The following is a 19,722-nucleotide window of genomic DNA, read 5'->3' on the forward strand; positions in this document are numbered from 1 at the left end:
AAAAAGAACTATGCCGTTCAGCATTTTCCCCGAGAAATACGTCTGCACTTGAGATCAACAATCTCATCGATTAAACCAATAATAAGGGCAATTCTTCAATTATTTTCCAGAAAACTTAGCATGTCAAGAAAAGGTATCCAGTGGCCTTGAAGCCAATAGAAATGTGCACATTTGCTTTACTGCAAATGATCTCTGGGACTGTTTTCAATCCATACAGGATGGCGTCTTTTGGAACTGTATAGTGACACTCTAACATCTTTAACAACAGGTTAGGGGATTACCATCCTGAAAATTGAATTTTTTTTTATTAAATTTTTTTTAACGTTTACTTATTTTTGAGACAGAGAGAGACAGAGCATGAACGGGGGAGGGGCAGAGAGAGGGAGACACAGAATCGGAAGCAGACTCCAGGCTCTGAGCCATCAGCCCAGAGCCCGACGCGGGGCTTGAACTCACGGACTGCGAGATTGTGACCTGAGCTGAAGTCGGACGCTTAACCAACTGAGCCACCCAGGCGCCCCTGAAAATTGAATTCTAATGGCACACCATGGAAGACTTTTATCTACACACCCGCAGGATCCAAAGCTGGAAGAAGTCATTTGTGGAGCCTGGCTCCAGCCGCACACCCACAGAGTGCTCACAGAAGCCCAACACATCATCAGATGCTTGAAACTTCTCTTGTACATCCCTGCCAATGGAGTCTGCAATCACCACTTGAATCTGGGGAGAATTCACGTTCACCCAAGGAAGCCCACGTCAATTTCAGACAGCTCTGTTTATTAGAAACTTCCTTACCTAATGAAGTGTTGGTATCTGAAATCTATAAAGAACTTATGAAACTCAACACCCAAAAACCAAATAATCCAGTGAAGAAATGGACAGAAGACCTGAACAGACACTTCTCCCAAGAAGACATCCAGATGGCTAACAGACATGAAAAGATGCTCAACGTCACTCACCATCAGGGAAATACAAATCAAAACCACAATGAGATACCACCTCACACCTGTCAGAATGGCTAACATGAACAACTCAGGCAACAACAGATGTTGGTGAGGATGCGGAGAAAGAGGATCTCTTTTGCGCTGCTGGTGGGAATGCAAACTGGTGCAGCCACTCCGGAAAACAGTATGGAGGGTCCTCAAAAAATTAAAAATAGAACTACCCTATGATCCAACGATTGCACTACTAGGTATTTATCCAAAGAATACAAAAATGCTGATTCAAAGGGGCACATGCACCCCAACGTTTATAGCAGTGCTATCAACAATAGTCAAATTATGGAAAGAGCCCAAATGTCCACTGACTGAAGAATGGATAGAGAAGATGTGGTTTATATATACTATGGAATACTACTTAGCGATGAAAAAGAATGGAATTTTGCCATTTACAACAATGTGGATAGAACTCGAGTGTATTATGCTAAGGAAAATATGTCAGATAAAGACAGATATCACATGATTTCACTCATATGTGGAATTTGAGAAACTCAACAGAAGAACATAGGGGAAGGGAAGGAAAAATAAGATAAAAACAGAGAAGGAGGCAAACCTTAAGAGACCCTTAAATACAAATTTACCCAAGGGATACAGGAGTGCTGATGCACAGGGGCAATTGTACCCCAATGTTTATACAGCACTTTCAACAATAGCCAAATTACGGAAAGAGCCTAAATGTCCATCAACTGATGAATGGATAAAGAAGATGTGGTTTATATATATAATGGAATACTACTTGGCAATGAGAAAGAATGAAATATGGCCTTTTGTAGCAATGTGGATGGAACTGGAGAGTGTTATGCTAAGTGAAATAAGTCATACAGAGAAAGACAGATACCATATGTTTTCACTCTTATGTGGATCCTGAGAAACTTAACAGAAGACCATGGGGGAGGGGAAGGGGGAAAAAAAAGTTAGAAAGGGAGGGAGGCAAACCATAAGAGACTCTTAAAAACTAAAAATAAACTGAGGGCTGATGGGGGGTGGGAGGGAGGGGAGGGCGAGTGATGGGCATTGAGGAGGGCACCTGTTGGGATGAGCACTGGGTGTTGCATGGAAACCAATTTGACAATAAATTTCATATTTAAAAAAAAGAGAGAGAGAGAGAGAGAGAGAGACCCTTAAATACAGAGAACTGAGGGCTGCTGGAGGGGAGGTGGGTGGGGGATGGGTTAAATGGGTGATGGGCATTAAGGAGGGCACTTTTGGGGATGAGCACCGGGTGTCCTACGTAAGAGATGAATCACTGAGTTCTCTTCCTGATGCTAAGACTATACTGTATGTTAACTAACTTGAATTTAAATTTAAAAAAAGAAAATTATTTCTTATCTTTTTTTTAAAGTATATTTATTTGTTTTAAGAGACAGAGAGAGGGAGGAGCAGAGAGAGAGAGGGAGAGAGAATCCCAAGCAGGCTCCAGGCTGTCAGCGCAGAGCCCAGCGTGGGGCTCAAACTCACAAATTGTGAGATCATGACCTGAGTCGAAATCAAGAGTCAGATGCTTAACTGACTGAGCCACACAGGCACCCCTCTTATCCTTTTTGAGGCTCCTTTTTGGGGAGCTTCTAGACTCTTGGTCATCCTGAATCAATATTTAGTAGTGCTTTTTAGCCACTGGGCTAAATCCTTTGATTCTTGACCTTGATCTGCAAATAAAATCAAATATTACTGCCTATTACCAGTGAATATCCAAAGTAACTGCTTTGAAAAAAGAGTGATTTAAAAAGGAAAATTAAACTCAATTATCTTTGGGGGGGAAAAAAGGTAATTCTTAAAACACGTGTATCCCTCAAAGCACTGAATTCAAGACGTTGTAAGTTTTTTCCAATGATGCAGTTATACGACCAGCATTTTTGGGACTAGTTGTCTGGAAGTTTTCTTAGAGCCCATATGAGGTCATCAGAAAAAAAAGAATGTTTTAGTCGTATTTCACTGACCCCAAATAGTAAAAATCAAGCTTAATCGTCCACTTCATTCACTGGCTGAATACGGCAAATTTGGGATGGTTCGCATATATGTTAAAATTCTTTAAGACAGTCGTATGCCCTCTACTATGATACATAATTGCGGGCAAAAACCCACAATTCATTTGCTTCCCCTTGTTTAAAGAAAAATACCCTATATGCATAAAGATCTGTCACTACAGTTTTTTCTAAATTTCTAAGTTAGAAATTTCTAAAATTTCACATGAATGAAATGAGTCAGTTTGAGGACTTCTGTGTCTGGCTTCTTTTAGTTACCATTAATGCTTTTGACATTTATCCATGTTGTTGTATGTATCAGTAGGTCACAGTTCAATCCTTTTAATGTTTTCAGTAATATTTCACTGTATGGATATACCACAATTTGTCTATCCCTTCTTCAGCTGGTGGGTATTGGGCTCCTTCCAGTTGGGGGGCTATTATTAATAAACCTACTACGAACATTTGCATCAAAGTCTTTGTGCAAATCTGTGTTTCTGCTTCCCTTCAGAAAAGGTGAGTCATATAGCAAGTGTATATTTCCCTTTTAAATAAGCTGCTAATGTTTTTCAAAGTGTCGCTACCATTTTACATTTCTATCAGCAGTATATAAGAGTTCTGGTTCTCCCGTATCATGGTCAGTGTTTGATACGGTCAGCCTCTACGTTCTCTTATAGAAGTTGTATGGTTTTAGCCTTTGCATTTAAGTCTCTCGTCCATTTTGAGTTAATTACTGCATATGATGTGACATGCAAGTTGACGTCAAATTTTTTGCACATGGATATCCAATTATTCCAGCACCAAGTGGTGAAAAGATTATCTTTTCCTCACTGAACTAACTTGTCATCGTCGCCAAAAATCAATTAACCAGGTGCATTTTTCTCTTTGTAACGTTATCATTGGATAAAACATTTTTAAAGGGTGATCAAAACCTCAGGCCCCTCAAAAAACAAAATAAAAGTCACCTGACCATATGCATGGGTTTATTTCATACTAAATTCTGTTCTATTATCTATATATCCATTCCTATCTGCCAATATCATACTGTCCTGATTCATGTAACTTTGTAGGAAGTTTTAAAATCAGGTAGGGTAAGTCTTCCAACTTTATTTTCCTTGATAAAACTCAGTTTCGATATTCGAGATCCTTTACATCTCTATAAAAATTTTGGTATTAATTTGTCGACATCTGTCCACAAAAAGAAGTCTGCTGGAAACTTTATTGGGATTGACCATGCTGAAGACAGTGTGATTTGGGAAGAACCGACACCTTAAACAAAGTCTTCGGACCTTTAGTAGTATGGTAATCTCTTCATTTATTTTTATTATTATTATTACCACCAATTCATTTATGTAGTCTCTGCTTTGATTTCTCTCATCAACATTTTATATTTTATAGTTTTCTACAGGTCTGAAACATATTTTGTAAAACTTATCCCTAAATACATCATATTTTTAATTTATTATAAATGGTATTGTTTTCTTTCAATTTTATTTTTTCTAAGTTTGTTTATTGAATTAAGTAATCTCTATACCCAAAGTGGGACTCAAACTCATGACCCTGAGATCAAGAGTCGCATGCTCTACAAACTGAGGCAGCCAGGCATCCCTCTGTCATTTTAAATTGTTTGTTGCTGGGGCACCTGGGTGGCTCTGTCGGTTAAGCAGCCGACTTTGGCTCAGGTCATGATCTCACGGCTCGTGGGTTTGAGCCCCGTGTCGGGCTCTGTGCTGACAGCTCAGAGCCTGGAGCCTGTTTCAGATTCTGTGTCTCCCTCTCTCTCTGCCCCTCCCCTGTTCATGCTCTGTGTCTCCCTGTCTCAAAAATAAATAAAACGTTAAAAAAAAAATTTAAAAAAAATTGTTTGTTGCTAATATATAGAAATAAAAGGGTGTCACATGACTCTGAAACTCACTAATTTTAGTAGATTTTAATATTTCCTAGGATTTTCTATGGAGACGACCATGTACCCTTGTGAATAAAGACAGTTTTACTTCTTCCTTTCTAATTTGGATCCCTTTAATTTCTCTTTATTGGCTTATCGTATTCATTAGTAATTTCAGTACAATGTTCCATAGAAGTGATAAGAATGGACATCCTTGCCTTTGTCCTGGTCTTAGGGAACAAGTACTTAGCTTTTCACCATTAAATGCGATGTTGGCTGTAGGTTTCCCCCAATGACCTTGATCAACTACTTCCAGTTGGTTGATGGTTTTTGTAGTGAATGGGTATTGAATTCTGACAAGTGCTTTTTTTACTTGTATTGAAATGATCATATGATTTTTTTTCTTTCAGCTTTTGAAGATGGTGAATAACACTGATTAGATTTTGAATGTCAAAATAACCCTGCACTGAGAGCATAAACCCTGCTTGGTCACGATGTATTACCCTTCTTGAGCATTGCTGGATTCAATTTGCTAATATTTAGTTGAGGATTTTTGTCATCGATACTGACCTGCAGTTTTCTTGCAAGGTCTTTGGTTTTATATCAGGATAACTGCTGGCCTCAAAAATGAGGTTGGGGGAGTATTCCTCCCTTCTGTATTTTCTGGAAGAATATACAGGATTAGTATTATTTCTGCCTGGAATTCTCCTACAGGAATGTTTTTACCTACAAATTAAATTTCTTTAATAGATAGAGGTCTATTCAGGTTATCTGCTTTTTTGAGTAGGAATTGGTAGTTTGTATCTTTGAAAGAATGGATCCATTTTGCCTAAGCTGGATTTACTGGCATAAAAATGTGTACAATATTCCTTATAGATGCCAACAGGTTCTACAGGTTCCCCTCTTTCATTCTTGATATTGCTGATGTGTGTCTTCTCTCTTTGGCTGGAGGTTTACTGACTTTATATATCTCAACAACCAGCTTTTGGTTTCATTGATTTTTCTCTAGTATTTTCCAGTTTTTATTTCATTGATATTTGTTCTTATTAGTTCCTTTCTTCTCTTTGCATTGTGCTTAATTTGTCATTAAAAATTTTTTTTTAATGTTTATTTTTGAGAGAGAGAGTGCAAGCAGGGGAGGGGCAGAGAGAGAGGGAGACACAGAATCCGAAGCAGGCTCCAGGCTCTGAGCTGTCAGCAGGGACCATGAGATCATGACCTGAGCTGAATTCGGACGCTCAACCGACTGAGCCACCCAGGTGCTCCTGTCATTACTTTTTTTTTTTTATTATTTGCTTAAGAAAGAACCTCAGATCATTAATTTGAAAACTTTTCAACTAAATTTTTCTCTAAGCCCTGCTTTACTGCATCCCACAAACTTTGATACATTATAATTTTTGTTTAATTAAAAATATTTTCTAATTTCCTTTGCAATTTCCTTTCTTCTTTGACCCGTTTTTACAAGAATGTCTTTTAAAATCCAAATATCTGAGGATTTCCCTGATATCTTCTGGTTACTGATTTCTAGCTTAATTCCATTCTCATCAAATAACTATTTTGGGGGAGCACCAGGGTGGCTCAGTCAGCTAAGTGTCTGACTGTTGATTTCAGCTCAGGTCATGATCTCACGGTTCATGAGTTCGAGCCCCACATCATGCTTTGTGCTGACAATGCAGAGCCTGCTTGGGATTCTCTCTCTCTCTCTCTCTCTCTCTCTCTCTCTCCCTCTCTCTGCCCCTCCCCAACTTGTGTTTCCTCTCAAAAATTTTTTTAAAATAACTATTTTGGGAAGATTTCAATCCTTTTCAATTTTTGAAACTTGTTTTACGGTTTCAAACCGTACAGCATGTTCTGCTGTATTTGGGTACAGTGTTCGACAAATGGCAGTTAGGTCATGTTCAAGTCTCCATATCCTTCGGCATTTTCTGTCTGATTTTTCTATCAGTGGTTGAGAGAGGGGTGGTGAAATATCCAACTATGATTTTGGATTTGTCTATTTATCCTTTCAGTTCTATCCAATTTCGCTTCCTGTATTCTGAATCTGTTATTAGATGCATACACAATCAGGACTATTACATCTTCTTGATGAACACGCTTTCTCGTTACGTGTTTATAGCTTTCATCAAATGAGGAAAGTCTCTGACCGTCATTTCTGCAAATAATGTTTTCTTTGCTTCCTCCTTCTTCGACTCCAATTACAAATACACGTTAGGCTTTGTGTTGCCCTATAACTCATTGATACCTTGTTAACTCTTCATTCAATTATTCTTTTCTGCTTCATTCTGCATGGTTTCTTTAGATATGTCTTTTTCACTGATCTTCTGTGGTTAATCTCATTCACTGGATTTGTTTTTCATATAACATATGCTTCATTTCTAGATGTCACACGATGTCTTTTTTTTTTATCCTCTATTTCTCTGTTCATGATGATCATGCTTTCCTCTATCTTCTTAAATGTGTGGAACATCTTGATAATAGCTGTTTTCAAGTTCTTGTCTCCTCATTCTATCATCTGGGTCATTTCTGGTTTTGTTTCTATTGATATGTTTCCTGGTTATAGGTGGTATTATCCTGCCTGGTAGTTTTGGCTGGATGCCATACACTGTGGATATGACGGCGCTGGATTTTACTGTCTTCCTTGACTGCTCTTTGTTCTGGGATGCTGTTACTTTGTTTTTCTTCTTTGTTTTTTGGGGGAGGCTTTTTTTTTGTAGGGGGGATGCTGTTACTTTGAATCATTTGATCCTTCTAAGATTTTTAAAGCACTTTGAGAACATGCAGAGAAGGCCTTTAGCGTAGGGCTACTTTGACCCAGGAGGTCTCTACTCAATGCTGCACATCTGGCTGAAAAGAACACAAACTAGGCATGGCCTTGGATTCCAAGAATTATTCCAAATGCTGCTTCCTCGTGGTCCTCTCTCTGGCCTCAGTGGTTTCCTCAAACTCCTGCACAAATCAGGAAGCAGCCTAAGACTCAGAGGCCCCTTCTGCAGATCTCTGGAGTTCATCCTCTGTGTATCTTACTCCTCTTCAGTCATTTTTCTAGCGAATTCTAGAAATCGTGGCCTCCCCAGGTTTTAATACTGTCTTCTCAGTTCAGTGCTGGGCTCCCCGTCCCTGCACCATGACTTGGACACCCTGGGTTAGGTCAGTCTTGGGGAGCACTTTGTTTCCTTCCCCTCGGGGATCACTGTCTTTCCTGGACAGCCTGCTGTCCAGTGTCTGAAAATCAGAGTTTTTTATATTTGTCTGGTTTTATGGCTATTTAACACAGGAGGATAGCTGGTCTCCATTCCTATCATGGTCCAAAGTTGAAGTCCCCATAGTGTTTTGCTGTGTCGATTCTCATATGGCACCTTCTGATTTTACTGTTGTTGCTTCTCTCTAATCACTCATCTTTCTCACCAGACTGTAAGCTCTTAGGGCCTAGGGACTAGGTCTTGTTTATGAATTGTGCCCTGAATGTGGCCAGCACAAGAGAAGTCAAGTGAATAGAACGGGCAGATCAAGATAGATAAAAGAAATGAGATAGAGAGGTGCTCAGAGTGGAGCACCTTGAAATGTTTCAACTATGAAACTTGTTTATCTGGTCGTGTGCTGTGACTTCCTAGTATTCAGACTCTGGCAGGACTGTAACTGCCAGGAACCAACCTCCTTGCCAGTAAGAACCCAGTGTCGGTCAGTCTGACAATGCAGGTTCTTGAACCCTGGCCAATTCCCATCAGACCTGTCTGCTGAAGAGTTAAGAACTGACTCTAATTAGGCAGCGTTAATTCTCTAAGACAAAAGTCTCACCATGTGCAATGAATACGCTGGCTGTAAAACTCCAAGATGGCAAATCAGCATTCCCCCAAAGGCACTGATTTTAGAATCAGAAAGATCTGAAATCTGAATCCTAGGTGTGCTGCTTACCTGCTGTGCAAATCTAGGTAAGTTGCTTGACCTATCTGAACTTTAGCTTCCTTATAAAATGGGGGTAATACCTAATATCTTCTCTAGATGAAGAGAACCCAGTATACAGTTAACCCTTAATAAATGATAGTATTGTAGGTTTAATTAGGATCCTTTAAGCAAAGATAGAAGTCAGGTAAAATGCATTAGTAGCCACCTGGTAACACTACCCCCAGGGAGAACATTTACTTGGAGGCCACCCAACGTGCAAATATGCACTGGGCAGGACACTTTGCCTAATAATTATAAACCACAGGCCGAGGGATGCCAAACAATCTGTTTTCTAGCTTACTGGCTGTTTCTTCTAGGGGTGTGCCTGTCCGTCTGTCTGTCTGTGCCTCAGACACAGAGAACCACAATCATACTCAGGTACTAAAAAACAGTTCGCAGGTACTGGGACACTTAAATTGGCTGGAAGAAGAGAGGGAATATATGTTTGGCGGGAAAAATTGAGGGGAAAATGGGTACAAAAAGTTCTGACAAGATGCTAATAAAATTTTTCAAACTACTAGGTGCCTTCTGGAACAGGCAGCTTAAGGCTGAGCACTTTGAAAACACTGAGATTTACAAGAGGGCCATCGAAATATTTTAAGAAGTAAACAGGAAAGGTTCAAAGAACGTTTAGAGAACAAATGTTTTCAGCTCAAAGAAGAGAAGGTTCAGGAATAGTTAAGATGACTCCTGGCAAACACAGGAAGGATTATGCAAAAGAAGGGGGTGGCCACCTGTCCTCTCGCCCTAGTGATGAATAAAATGAAAAGAAATGGACTCAGTTGTGACAGAAGAGGCCCACTCTAATGGCTATTAAAAATAGAAACAATTTTCTAAGGGACAGTGTGAGATTTTTTTTCCCCTGGAAATCCTCAAAAATAGAGTAGACGTCCACTTTTCTAAGGATAACAGAGGTACCATGTTGGTGAGGCGCTTTCCCGGGGTCTGAAAGATTCCCTGCTATGCTGTTTCTTATTCACAGCCCACCAAGGGGCACAATCAACAAAGGGCTTGAGCTTTTCCTCTCTCTCTCTTTTTTTTAAATTTGTTTAATGTTTATTTATTTATTTATTTTTGAGAGCGAGAGACAGCATGAGTGGGGAAGGGGCAGAGAGAGAGGGAGACACAGAATCCGAAGCAGGCTCCAGGCTCTGAGCTGTCAGCGGCACAGAGCCCGACGCAGGGCTCGAACCCACTAACTGTGAGATCATGACCTGAGCCGAAGTTGGACGCTCAACCGACTGAGCCACCCAGGCGCCCGCCCCACTGAGCTTTTTCTCTCATAAGGGCCCTGAAGTGAGCAGAGAGTGGGGTGGGTCTGGATGGAGACCACACACCTGCTTTCACTTGGGTTTCTGTAGAAAGGGCCCCGTGCAGAGTGTCGGGGTGGGGGTTCCCTGGAGTGCACAGATAGGTGAGAGGGGGAAGGACATAAACTGGCCTGGCTGGCAGAGGTGTGAGAGGTTACAGGTGTGCTTAGAGCAACAAGGAAACATTTTTCTCTCCAAGGTGACAGATAGAACAATGGACTTTTAGAGATAGAAAGCAACTGAATTTCCAAGGTGTCTATGAAAAACAAAAGCTGAATCTAAAGCCACAATATGATGGTTTGAAACCACTACTGTCTGTCCCAGACCAACAGAACCGGGCACTTAATTCTACGAGCCCACGGCAGGGCAGCAGCTGAGGACGGTCTCCCTTTCCCGGCACTAGCAAAGGTAACAGTTTCCTTAGACAATAAAAAGCAAGCAAACTTACTCACTTCTCTAGTTTCTGCGATTTCATGAAAATCACTCTAAGGCTGGGTCAAATAACTGGGTCAAATCCACAGTCATGAACAAACTGCCCTCTGGATTCGAGGCACAGAACTTGAGGTGGCAACTGGCAGCATAGCAGGTGTCCTGGAGGGTTCCAGGACTAGAACACGAGGCTTTGGGGTCTGCAGTGGGGCACTGGTACAACTGAATCTCGAGGAGAAGCAATGGCCAAAGGTGCGTTTCATACGTGATTTGCTGTCGGGAAAGACATTCTCCAGCTGCCTTTCTAGTAGCTGTCAAACTCCGGTAGCTGTGAAACCGCCTCACAATGATTCCCACCTGAAGTAAAAGCTCCAGGATGGGGCCCCATTAAGATCCAAAAGCCCCCCAAACAGGGCTTTTGCTGTACCGTATGCCCCCAGCAGCACGGGGTTTGTTACGGCCCGCTCCTCATTGTTGAAAATGACTGCTCATGGGGTGCCTGGGTGGCTCAGTCGGTTAAACGTCCAACTTCAGCTCAGGTCATGATCTCACGGTTCATGAGTTCAAGCCCCGCGTCGGGCTCTGGGCTGACAGCTCGGAGCCTGGAGCCTGCTTCAGATTCTGTGTCTCCCTCTCTCTGCCCCTCCCCAGCTTGCGCTCTGTCTCTCAAAAATAAATAAAATGTTAAAAAAATTTTTTTTTAAAAAAGAAAAGAAAATCACTACCCAAATCAATTTTTTGACGTTTTAGCTAGTATGCCTCACATGTGTTAGTGCAAGGAAAAAAAAAAAAAAAAAAGGTTGAGAACCATCACTCTTATACACTTTCTATAAAGGGAAAGAAATCAGGATGCCAAAGGGACCCTTTCCTTGCAGCTATGTTTGCACAGCCACAAATATATAAAAATGCCAAAGTTTCCTAAAGCTGTTTCATTCACACTTTATATAAGAACGAGAAAATGTCAGGCGTCACCAACCATGAACACTACTCCTACTGTTGCTGCTGTTATCATCAGGGTGCCCGGGGAGTATGGATGGAGGTGCTGAGGGTGCCGTTGAGAACCAGCGTCTCTGACCTCTGATCTGTGATTGGCTGGAACGGGGAGTGCAATCTGTAACCCTGGATGGAGTTTTTCTCTGCAGAACTACATGGTCCTCCCCATCAGCAAATAAGCAACTCTAATACCAGCGTTGCAGCCCAGACGCCCCAGATGGTGGCTTAATCGCCCGCAAGAATTAATAGTGCACCTCTAAGCACATTATTCACCCAGAGAACGGTTTGGGCAATGGGCAAGATTCTGGCCCATTATGCTCCACACAATCGCTAAATAATATGCAATCATAGAAATGAAGCATGGCATATGGTAATCTCTCCACGATATTGGGATTCATTGTAATAAAAGCGCCGTTCAGAACCCTTATGTAGAAATCTGAAAGGCTTACCTTTCTTTTCTGGAAGGAACATCACAATAAGACAAGCCAGTCCTCCTAGGCACAGAAATGCTGCTAAGGTCCGCTTCCGGCCACACCTAAACAATGGAAAGAAATGACACATTTCTCTTGGGGATCTTGTAAACGCATCTGCGGCTTCTCCCGAACCTCCTTCCTGAAACGTCCCCAGTGGCATTATATACGTTCGTCTTTGATCAAGGAATGGGTGGCAAATGGGACTGACCAGGACATAGAATATGTGACCATCACAACGCAAAGAACTAGCTGGATGGCAGCATCAAACGACGTGTGCAGGAGAAGAACAGAGAATCGCTCTGTTCCTGAGGGTTCGCTCTGTTCCGGGTGGTTCTGAATGCTTTCTGTCGAGCATTTTACTTAGTCCTCAAAATAAACCTATAAGGCATGTGCTGTGCCTTCCATCTTCCAGAGAATGATAATAAATAAAACATGGAGAATGGAGTCTCCCAACTCACTTCCCTTCCTCGGTACTGAAATCTTGAGCACTTCAGATTTTATTTTATTTATTTAAAAAAAAATTTTTTTTTAACATTGATCCATTTTTGAGAGACAGAGAGACAGAGCATGAGCAGGGGAAGGGCAGAGAGAGAGGGAGACACAGAATCCGAAGCAGGCTCCAGGCTCTGAGCTGTCAGCACAGAGCAGGACGCGGGGCTCGAACTCAGGAACCGCGAGATCATGACCGAAGTCGGAAGCTTAATCGACTGAGCCACCCGGGCGCCCCAAGCACTTCAAATTTTCAACACTGTAAAACAAGCCCCTCTCTCTTAAAAATGCAAACTGAAAATAATTTCTTGTTAGTACGTCAGAATCAAGTGAAATTTATGGCACGCTTTATGAAGGGAAATCATTTTCAAAGAAGAGCTTGAGGCTTGGGCGAAAGACACTGGCGGTGACAAGCCTCCCTTCACGAGGAGCCTATGACTCGCTAGGTCCCCTGCAGGACCTTCGGTAGCACCTGTAACTTTTCTGACAATTTTGCCAGGGAATTTTATAATCCCTAGTTTGAGGGTAAGTACGCTTACTGAGCTTGTTAAAGCCATAAAACTAACACGAGGCTAGGACCAGATTTGAATTCAGTGGCAGCAGCTGGGAGACAGGACAGGACATGGGTCCCCAGGTCACACTGTGCTTCATGTAACACCAGTACTGAACGCCCTTCAGTGGACAGGCACCACGCTAGGCAGGCAGTGGGGAGGCAAAGCCACACAGGGAACTCCCGTGGATGGCACCCTTCTAAACCTTCAGTCGTCCTTGGAGGTGCGCATGAGCAGCTGTGACAGCATAGAGGAGGGGCATCTGGCACACCGGAGGTGTTGGGGACGGATTTCTGAATTTGCAGCCTGACTCGGCTCTTGGACCAGCATTGACCGCAAGCTTGGTCACTAACAGAGAGGTCGGCAGAGACAACTGGGACCGCCCCCAGAGGAAGGGTTCCACTGAACAGAATCCAAACTTGCCCTTTGAAAGGCACTAAGCATGCCATTCATGACAACATCACCAAGGAATGCTGTTTTGCTTTGAGTGATGGTTTCTGGGTAGTGGGACAAGGCACGATCCAGCAGATTCCTGGTTCGTACAGAATGGGGTTTTCAGTTGTCCTGGTCAGGCGCTCAGGAACAGAAGTGACCCCAGGAAACTGAGGAAAAGGTACTTTGTCAAAGAGTTTTGAAAGGGCCTTGTAAAACTGCCCACTGACAATGAGAAGCAAAAGCAGGGTGTATTCCTCCCCTCAACAAAGTCGAGTGGGTCTTAAGAGGGAAGAAAAGTCTTTCCAGGCCCTCCAGTTCTATGCCTTGTGAAGGAATGTGCATGTGATAGGGGCTGGGTCCATGGAGTTCTATCTACACAGAGCCAATACTCCTATCTGTTGGGGCTAACACATGACACACAGGCTACTCAAAAACCTTCTGGTGGTAGTGCATTTGGATTGAAAACCTACGTAAAAACTCACAAACATGAAACCCAAGAAATGCCACCCTAAAAAATGAATTCTAACTGCATTTGGTCTGAGAATAAATCACCATCGAGTGCTTAACAGATACTAGCTGTGGACAAAGACAAAAATCTTTAAGTATTTATGGATATAAGAGCATGTGTATGTACGTATTCTACGTAGTCCACTTCATACTCGTCTATACTCACCATTTTTGGTTAATCAAGTAGATGCAGATAGGGTAAGAAGGAATCTCTATGAGGCCAGACAGGGCCAGGTTGGCATAAATATTTCCGCCTAGATCACCTGCACTCAGAGTGAGGCCATAATACACCAAGCTGCACACAAACCTGCAGTTGGGGGTAAAAGACAAGAAGGACAACAGAACAAGTACATTAAGAATCTGCCGGGGAAGATTCGATCACTGGTTCAGTGTAATGCCACGTGTCATAAGCAGTGAGCCTGACATTCCCACTGACCTTCCTATCCCGATCGAAATTTTTACTAGGAAAAAATACAAACGTAAGGGGCCTTGGAAATTATCTGCGCTGCACTTGGATGCTCTCTAAAGCAAATGAGTGGTCAGCTGCTGAAAGAGCAAACACGCTGACCTTTCGTCAAGCATATCTGCATTTAATAGAAGACAAGGACGATTCTTACTTTAATCCAGCAGTTACCGGAACCCCTGCCGTAGGTGACTGCTGGGTCAAAATGACTCTAGAGAAGAACTCCCGGGGGGAAAGCCAAGAGAGGATGGTGTTGAGAACATGCACTGAGAAGCGACTGGAGTCGGTGGTGGTGACCTGTATAGACCAGAAATGACTGGCACTGCACCCCCCTGACCAGGTTCTTGACCCCGCCCGACATTCAGCAGGCGTATGTGCTGTAGACACCCAGACAGAAAAGGGAAGACCAGGGGACAGCAGAGGAAGGACGCTTTAAAAAGCCACTAGTGGGGCGCCTGGGTGGCTCAGTCGGTTAAGCATCCAACTTCGGCTCAGGTCATGATCTCACGGTCCATGGGTTCGAGCCCCACATCAGGCTCTGTGCTGACAGCTCAGAGCCTGGAGTCTGTTTCAGATTCTGTGTCTCCTTCTCTCTGTGACCCTCCCCCATTCATGCTCTGTCTCTCTCTGTCTCAAAAATAAAGAAACGTTAAAAAAAATTTTTTTTTTTAAATAAATAAATAAATAAAAAGCCACTAGTTTATTTCTGCATGCCGTTACTGCAATACATAGGGAGAGCCTCCTGGGTGGCAGGCACTGAGCCAACCTCTCAAGGTCTGGGAACCGAGGAACCCAGGAGCTTTAGTGTTTATTTATTTTTGAGTCAGAGCATGCACAAGCAGGGAAGGGGCAGAGAGAGGGAGCCAGAGGGTCCAAAGCGGGCTCCATGCTGACAGCAGAGCCCTGATGCTGGGCTCGAACTCAGGAACCACGAGATCATGACCTGTGCCGAAGCCGGACGCCCGACTGAGCCATTGAGGCGCCCCAAGCCCAGAGGCTTTAAATAAGTCAAGCAAAGTACCATCCTGAAGCCCCAGGTTGAGGATTTCTCAGACAGAGTGAAGGAAATAATACAAACTTGTGTGCCTAGGAAACTGCATTATTAAAAATAAAACAGAACAGAACATACAAAAATAAAACCCTGAAACTAGGCTTAGTAGTTGATGAATATGTTTCCTAACCATACGTTTCTATTAAATGTACTACAGGTTTTGGGAGCATATCAGTTTTTACATTTTGCAATTCACTTTGACAGGTGTTTATTCCGGGGACGTTTCCATTTGCTTCCCTTTAATTTTCCTTAGAACAAATCCAATGAGCTGTGGCATGATGAGATCAAAAAGGAAAGGGAAAGCCTTCTTTCCATCTCTGCCAAAACAGCAAAGTGGGCCAAGTGCCCTGGGCTATTAAGAAGGGGCTGCAGTGGACAGGAGACGTGTGGGGGATGGGAAGAGGGAACCCTGGAGCTTGACTGCTTGGTGGGTCATCCCTTCCTGGCAAATGAGCCAGGGGTGCCAGCTACTTCCCATTACCTCTCACTGGGCGAGCTGTCACTCGTGTTCTAAGGATGATGAGCAGTGTCGGAGCCAGGATGTCATGAGTAAGGATGCAAGGGGTCACTGAGTTGTCTGTGTTCCCTGTCCCCCAGAACCCTGTTTGTAAGCAGTAAGCTAAACAAATTTAAACCCATGCAGTTTTCTAAAGTATTTTTAAAATCCTTTGTACCTGCAGTAGATACCCTCCTCTGACAGGTATCTATCAGTGTGTTCACTCTGCATTTAAAATAGAAATCCCAGGGGCGCCTGGGCGGCTCAGTCAGTTAAGTATCCGACTTCGGTCATGATCTCGCGGTTGGTGGGTTCGAGCCCCGCGTCGGGCTCCGTGCTGACAGCTCAGAGCCTAGAGCCTGCTTCAGATTCTGTGCCCCCCACCCTGGGCTCTCTGCCCTTCCCCACTTGTATTCTCTCTCTCTCTCTCTGTCTCCCTCCCTCTCAAAAATAAACATTAAAAACTAATAATAATAAATAAATAAAATAGATATCCCGGTGAAGCAATTCCCACCATGGAAACACACATACGTATTTAAACCCAGTTGTGATGGCAGCAAGTCAGGCTCAAATAAAGCCCAGTTCAGGACACACGAGGCATCTGGTGCCCGCTCGTGGGGAGGGAGAACGGGGAGAGCACGGGCAAGGAGGGCCTACGGTCCCAAGGCGGGCACTATGCTTGGGAGCTTCCTTAATGGCAAGTTGGTCATTGGGATGCATAATTACAGCTATTAAAATCATCTTGACCCTTTTTATGGGCCCAAGCAAACTTTAAAATGCTTGCATAATATTTAACGGTATAATTAGGGCATCAAAGAACTGTTGAAAAAGGAACCACTGTGGGGAGTAACCAGAAGAACAGATGTGAAACACAGAGGTGTGATTTTACTCCCGGGGAAGGGCTTTCTTCAATGACAGATCCACAGAAAAGAATTCGGAATTTTATGGCATCTTCAGAAAGAACAGCAGTATGTGGAATGACTCTGCTGTTATTGCATATTTTAGCATTCGGAGCCCAAGGGGAAGAGGTTTATTTGAGAAGAACTCCTTTGGCTGTGTAAGATATAAAATAAACGGGGACAGGGTGCCTGGGTGGCTCAGTCGGTTGAGCGTCCGACTTCAGCTCAGGTCATGATCTCACGGTCTGTGAGTTCGACCCCCGAGACGGGCTCTGTGCTGACAGCTCAGAGCCTGGAGCCTGCTTCGGATTCTGTCTCTCTCTCTCTCTCTCTGCCCCTCCCCCACTCACACTCTGTCTCTCTCTCTCTCTCTCTCTGTCAAAAATAAATAAACATTAAAAAAAATTTATAAAATAAACAGGGACGCTCTCCCTGGCTCCATATCTACTTTGTTGGTTTGTTCATCTGTTTTTTATCCCCTGAAGGCCAGACTCCAGAAATTAACATGCCTCCAAAGAACAAACAACCTTAAAACAAGAAGTAAATTATCCTCAAGAAGAAGGCAGAGGGTTTGACTGTCTATATGACATGCAAATGCTGAGTTTTACTGAGCCCTAAGCGCCGGCACATATTTTCTAAGTGTTTGCACTCGGCAGAACCTCAAATTAGTTGCTCCTGTGCTGGGTTGTCAGGTTTGGCTTTTAATGGTTCCCTTAATCTCCACGCCTCCAAGCTTGGGTCCCTCGTTGAACACTTATTATGCATCTGTGATATTCCAGCACTGTTCTGGGTCTGTGGGGAAGGTGGCAGTGGGTGTGACCTGATCACACAGGTGGCAGCCAGGGAGAATCACGATATGGAAAAATATATTCACACCTTCTTGTTCTCAATCTGCTGTTCTTTACAGCTGTGTACCTAAGATCACTTTCATATAAAATTATTCTCCTTGGGGAGGCTGGGTGGCCCAGTCAGTTTAGCGGCGGACTTCAGCCCAGGTCATGACATCATGGTTCGTGAGTTCGAGCCCCCCATCAGGCTCTCTGCTATCAGCGCAGCTCCTGCTTGGATCCTCTGTCTCCCGCTCTCTCTGCCCCTCCCCTCTCTCTCTCTGCCCATCCCCAGTTGGTGCGCTCTCTCTCAAAAATAAAGATTTAAAAAAATAATAAAAAATAAAATAAAACAATTCTCCTGAATCCCCACATGAAAATGTAGGTCTCCGCACAGCCTTCAAGGCAAATACGTACCAACCACAGCACAGCAGTCCTTTTAGGCCAGTAAATATGATGCTCACACCCAACACTGGACCAAATAACATCGATGGCACCCTAGCAGAGGCTGCAGGCATACCGAGGAGATATTGCGGGTTACGTTCCAGAACACTGTAATAGCCATAAAGCGATGATCGCAGTAAAGCAAGTCAAATAAACTTTTTTGTTTCCCAGTGCGTGTAAAAGTTACGTTGACACTATACTATAGTCCACTATGTGTGCAAACGCATAATGCCTTAAAAAGCAATGCACCTACCTAATTAAAAATATTTTGTTGCTAAAAAATGCTAACCATCATCTGAACTTTTAGCAGATCATGTTTCTGCCGGTGGAGGGTCCTGCCTCGATGTGGGTGGCTGCTGACTGATCGAGGTGGTGGCCGCCGAAGGTTGGGTGGCTGTGGCCATTTCTCAAGGCAGCAGTGAAGTCTGCCACCTTGACTGACTCTTTCTTTCACAAACAATTTCTCTACAGCATGTGATGCAATTTGACAGCATTTTGCCCACGGCAGAACTTCTGTCAAAATTGGAATCTAACTTCTCAAACCCTGCTGCTGCTTTCTCAACTAAGTTTCTGGAGCATTCTAAATCCTTTGTCGTCATTTTGACAGTCCGCACAGCATCTTCACCAGGAGCAGATTCCATCTTAAGAAACCACTGTCTTTGCTCATCCATCAGAAGCAGCTCCTCATCCGTTCAAGTTTGATCATGAGATTGCAGCCATTCAGTCCCATCTTCAGGCTCCGCTTCTAATTCTAGTTCACTTGCTGTTTTCGCCACATCCACAGCTACTTCCTCCACCGAAATCTGGAACCCCTCAAAATCATCCATGAGGACTGGATCCAACTTATTCCAAATTCCTGTTAATGTTGATATCGTGACCTCTTCCCATGAATCACAAACGTTCACAATGGTATCTAGGAATAGTGAATCCTTTCCAGGAGGTTTTCCATTTACTTTGCCCAGATCCATCAGAGGCATCACTATCGATGGCACCGATATCCTTACGAAATGTATGTCTTAAATAAGATCAAAATTACTGAAAGTTGAAATTACTCCTGGATCCATGGGCTGGAGAAGGTTGTATTAGCAGGCATGAAACCAACATTAATCTCATCGCACATCTCCATCTGAGCTCTTGGGTGACAAGGTGTGTTATCAACTAGCAGTGATATTTTGAAAAGAATCTTTTTTAAAATCATTTTTAAGGTTTACTTATTTACATTGAGAGAGAGAAAGAGAGAGCGAGCATGTGTGTGACAGTGGGGGAGGGGCACAGAGAGGGGGAGAGAGAATCTCAAGCAGGCTCCATGCTGTCAGCTAAGAGCCCCACATGGGGCTCGATCTCACGAACCGGGAGTTCATGACCTAAGCCGAAATCAAGAGCTCAACTCCCAACCAACTGGGCCACCCAGGCACCCCAGAATCTTTTTTTCTGAGCAGTAGGTCTCAATGGCAGGCTTAAAAATTTAGTAAACCGTACTGCAAACAGATGTGCTGTCATCCATGCTTGGTTTTTACATTTACAGAGCACAGGCAGAATAGATTTAGCATAATTCTTTTTTTTTTTTTA

The 19,722-nt window shown here is 43.2% G+C and overlaps 1 protein-coding gene across 2 annotated transcripts in view; it reads right to left on the bottom strand.

Annotated features, from left to right (window-relative positions):
• SLC22A15 (solute carrier family 22 member 15) overlaps positions 1-19,722 on the bottom strand; it is an 81,565-nt gene that overhangs the window by 8,914 nt on the left and 52,929 nt on the right. For both annotated transcript variants that reach the window (XR_009607870.3, XM_060625503.3), the window contains exons 7-8: positions 14,140-14,280; positions 11,968-12,053 (exon numbers count right to left, since the gene is read on the bottom strand). Coding sequence is in view for 1 of the 2 variants with exons in the window: in XM_060625503.3 (XP_060481486.1) it covers positions 11,968-12,053; positions 14,140-14,280 (227 nt within the window). In the remaining variant the exon portion in view is untranslated. The remainder of the gene's footprint in view (positions 1-11,967; positions 12,054-14,139; positions 14,281-19,722) is intronic.

The sequence above is a fragment of the Panthera onca genome, chromosome C1, assembly GCF_046562875.1.
Source record: "Panthera onca isolate mPanOnc1 chromosome C1, mPanOnc1 haplotype 2, whole genome shotgun sequence".
NCBI lineage: Eukaryota > Metazoa > Chordata > Mammalia > Carnivora > Felidae > Panthera > Panthera onca.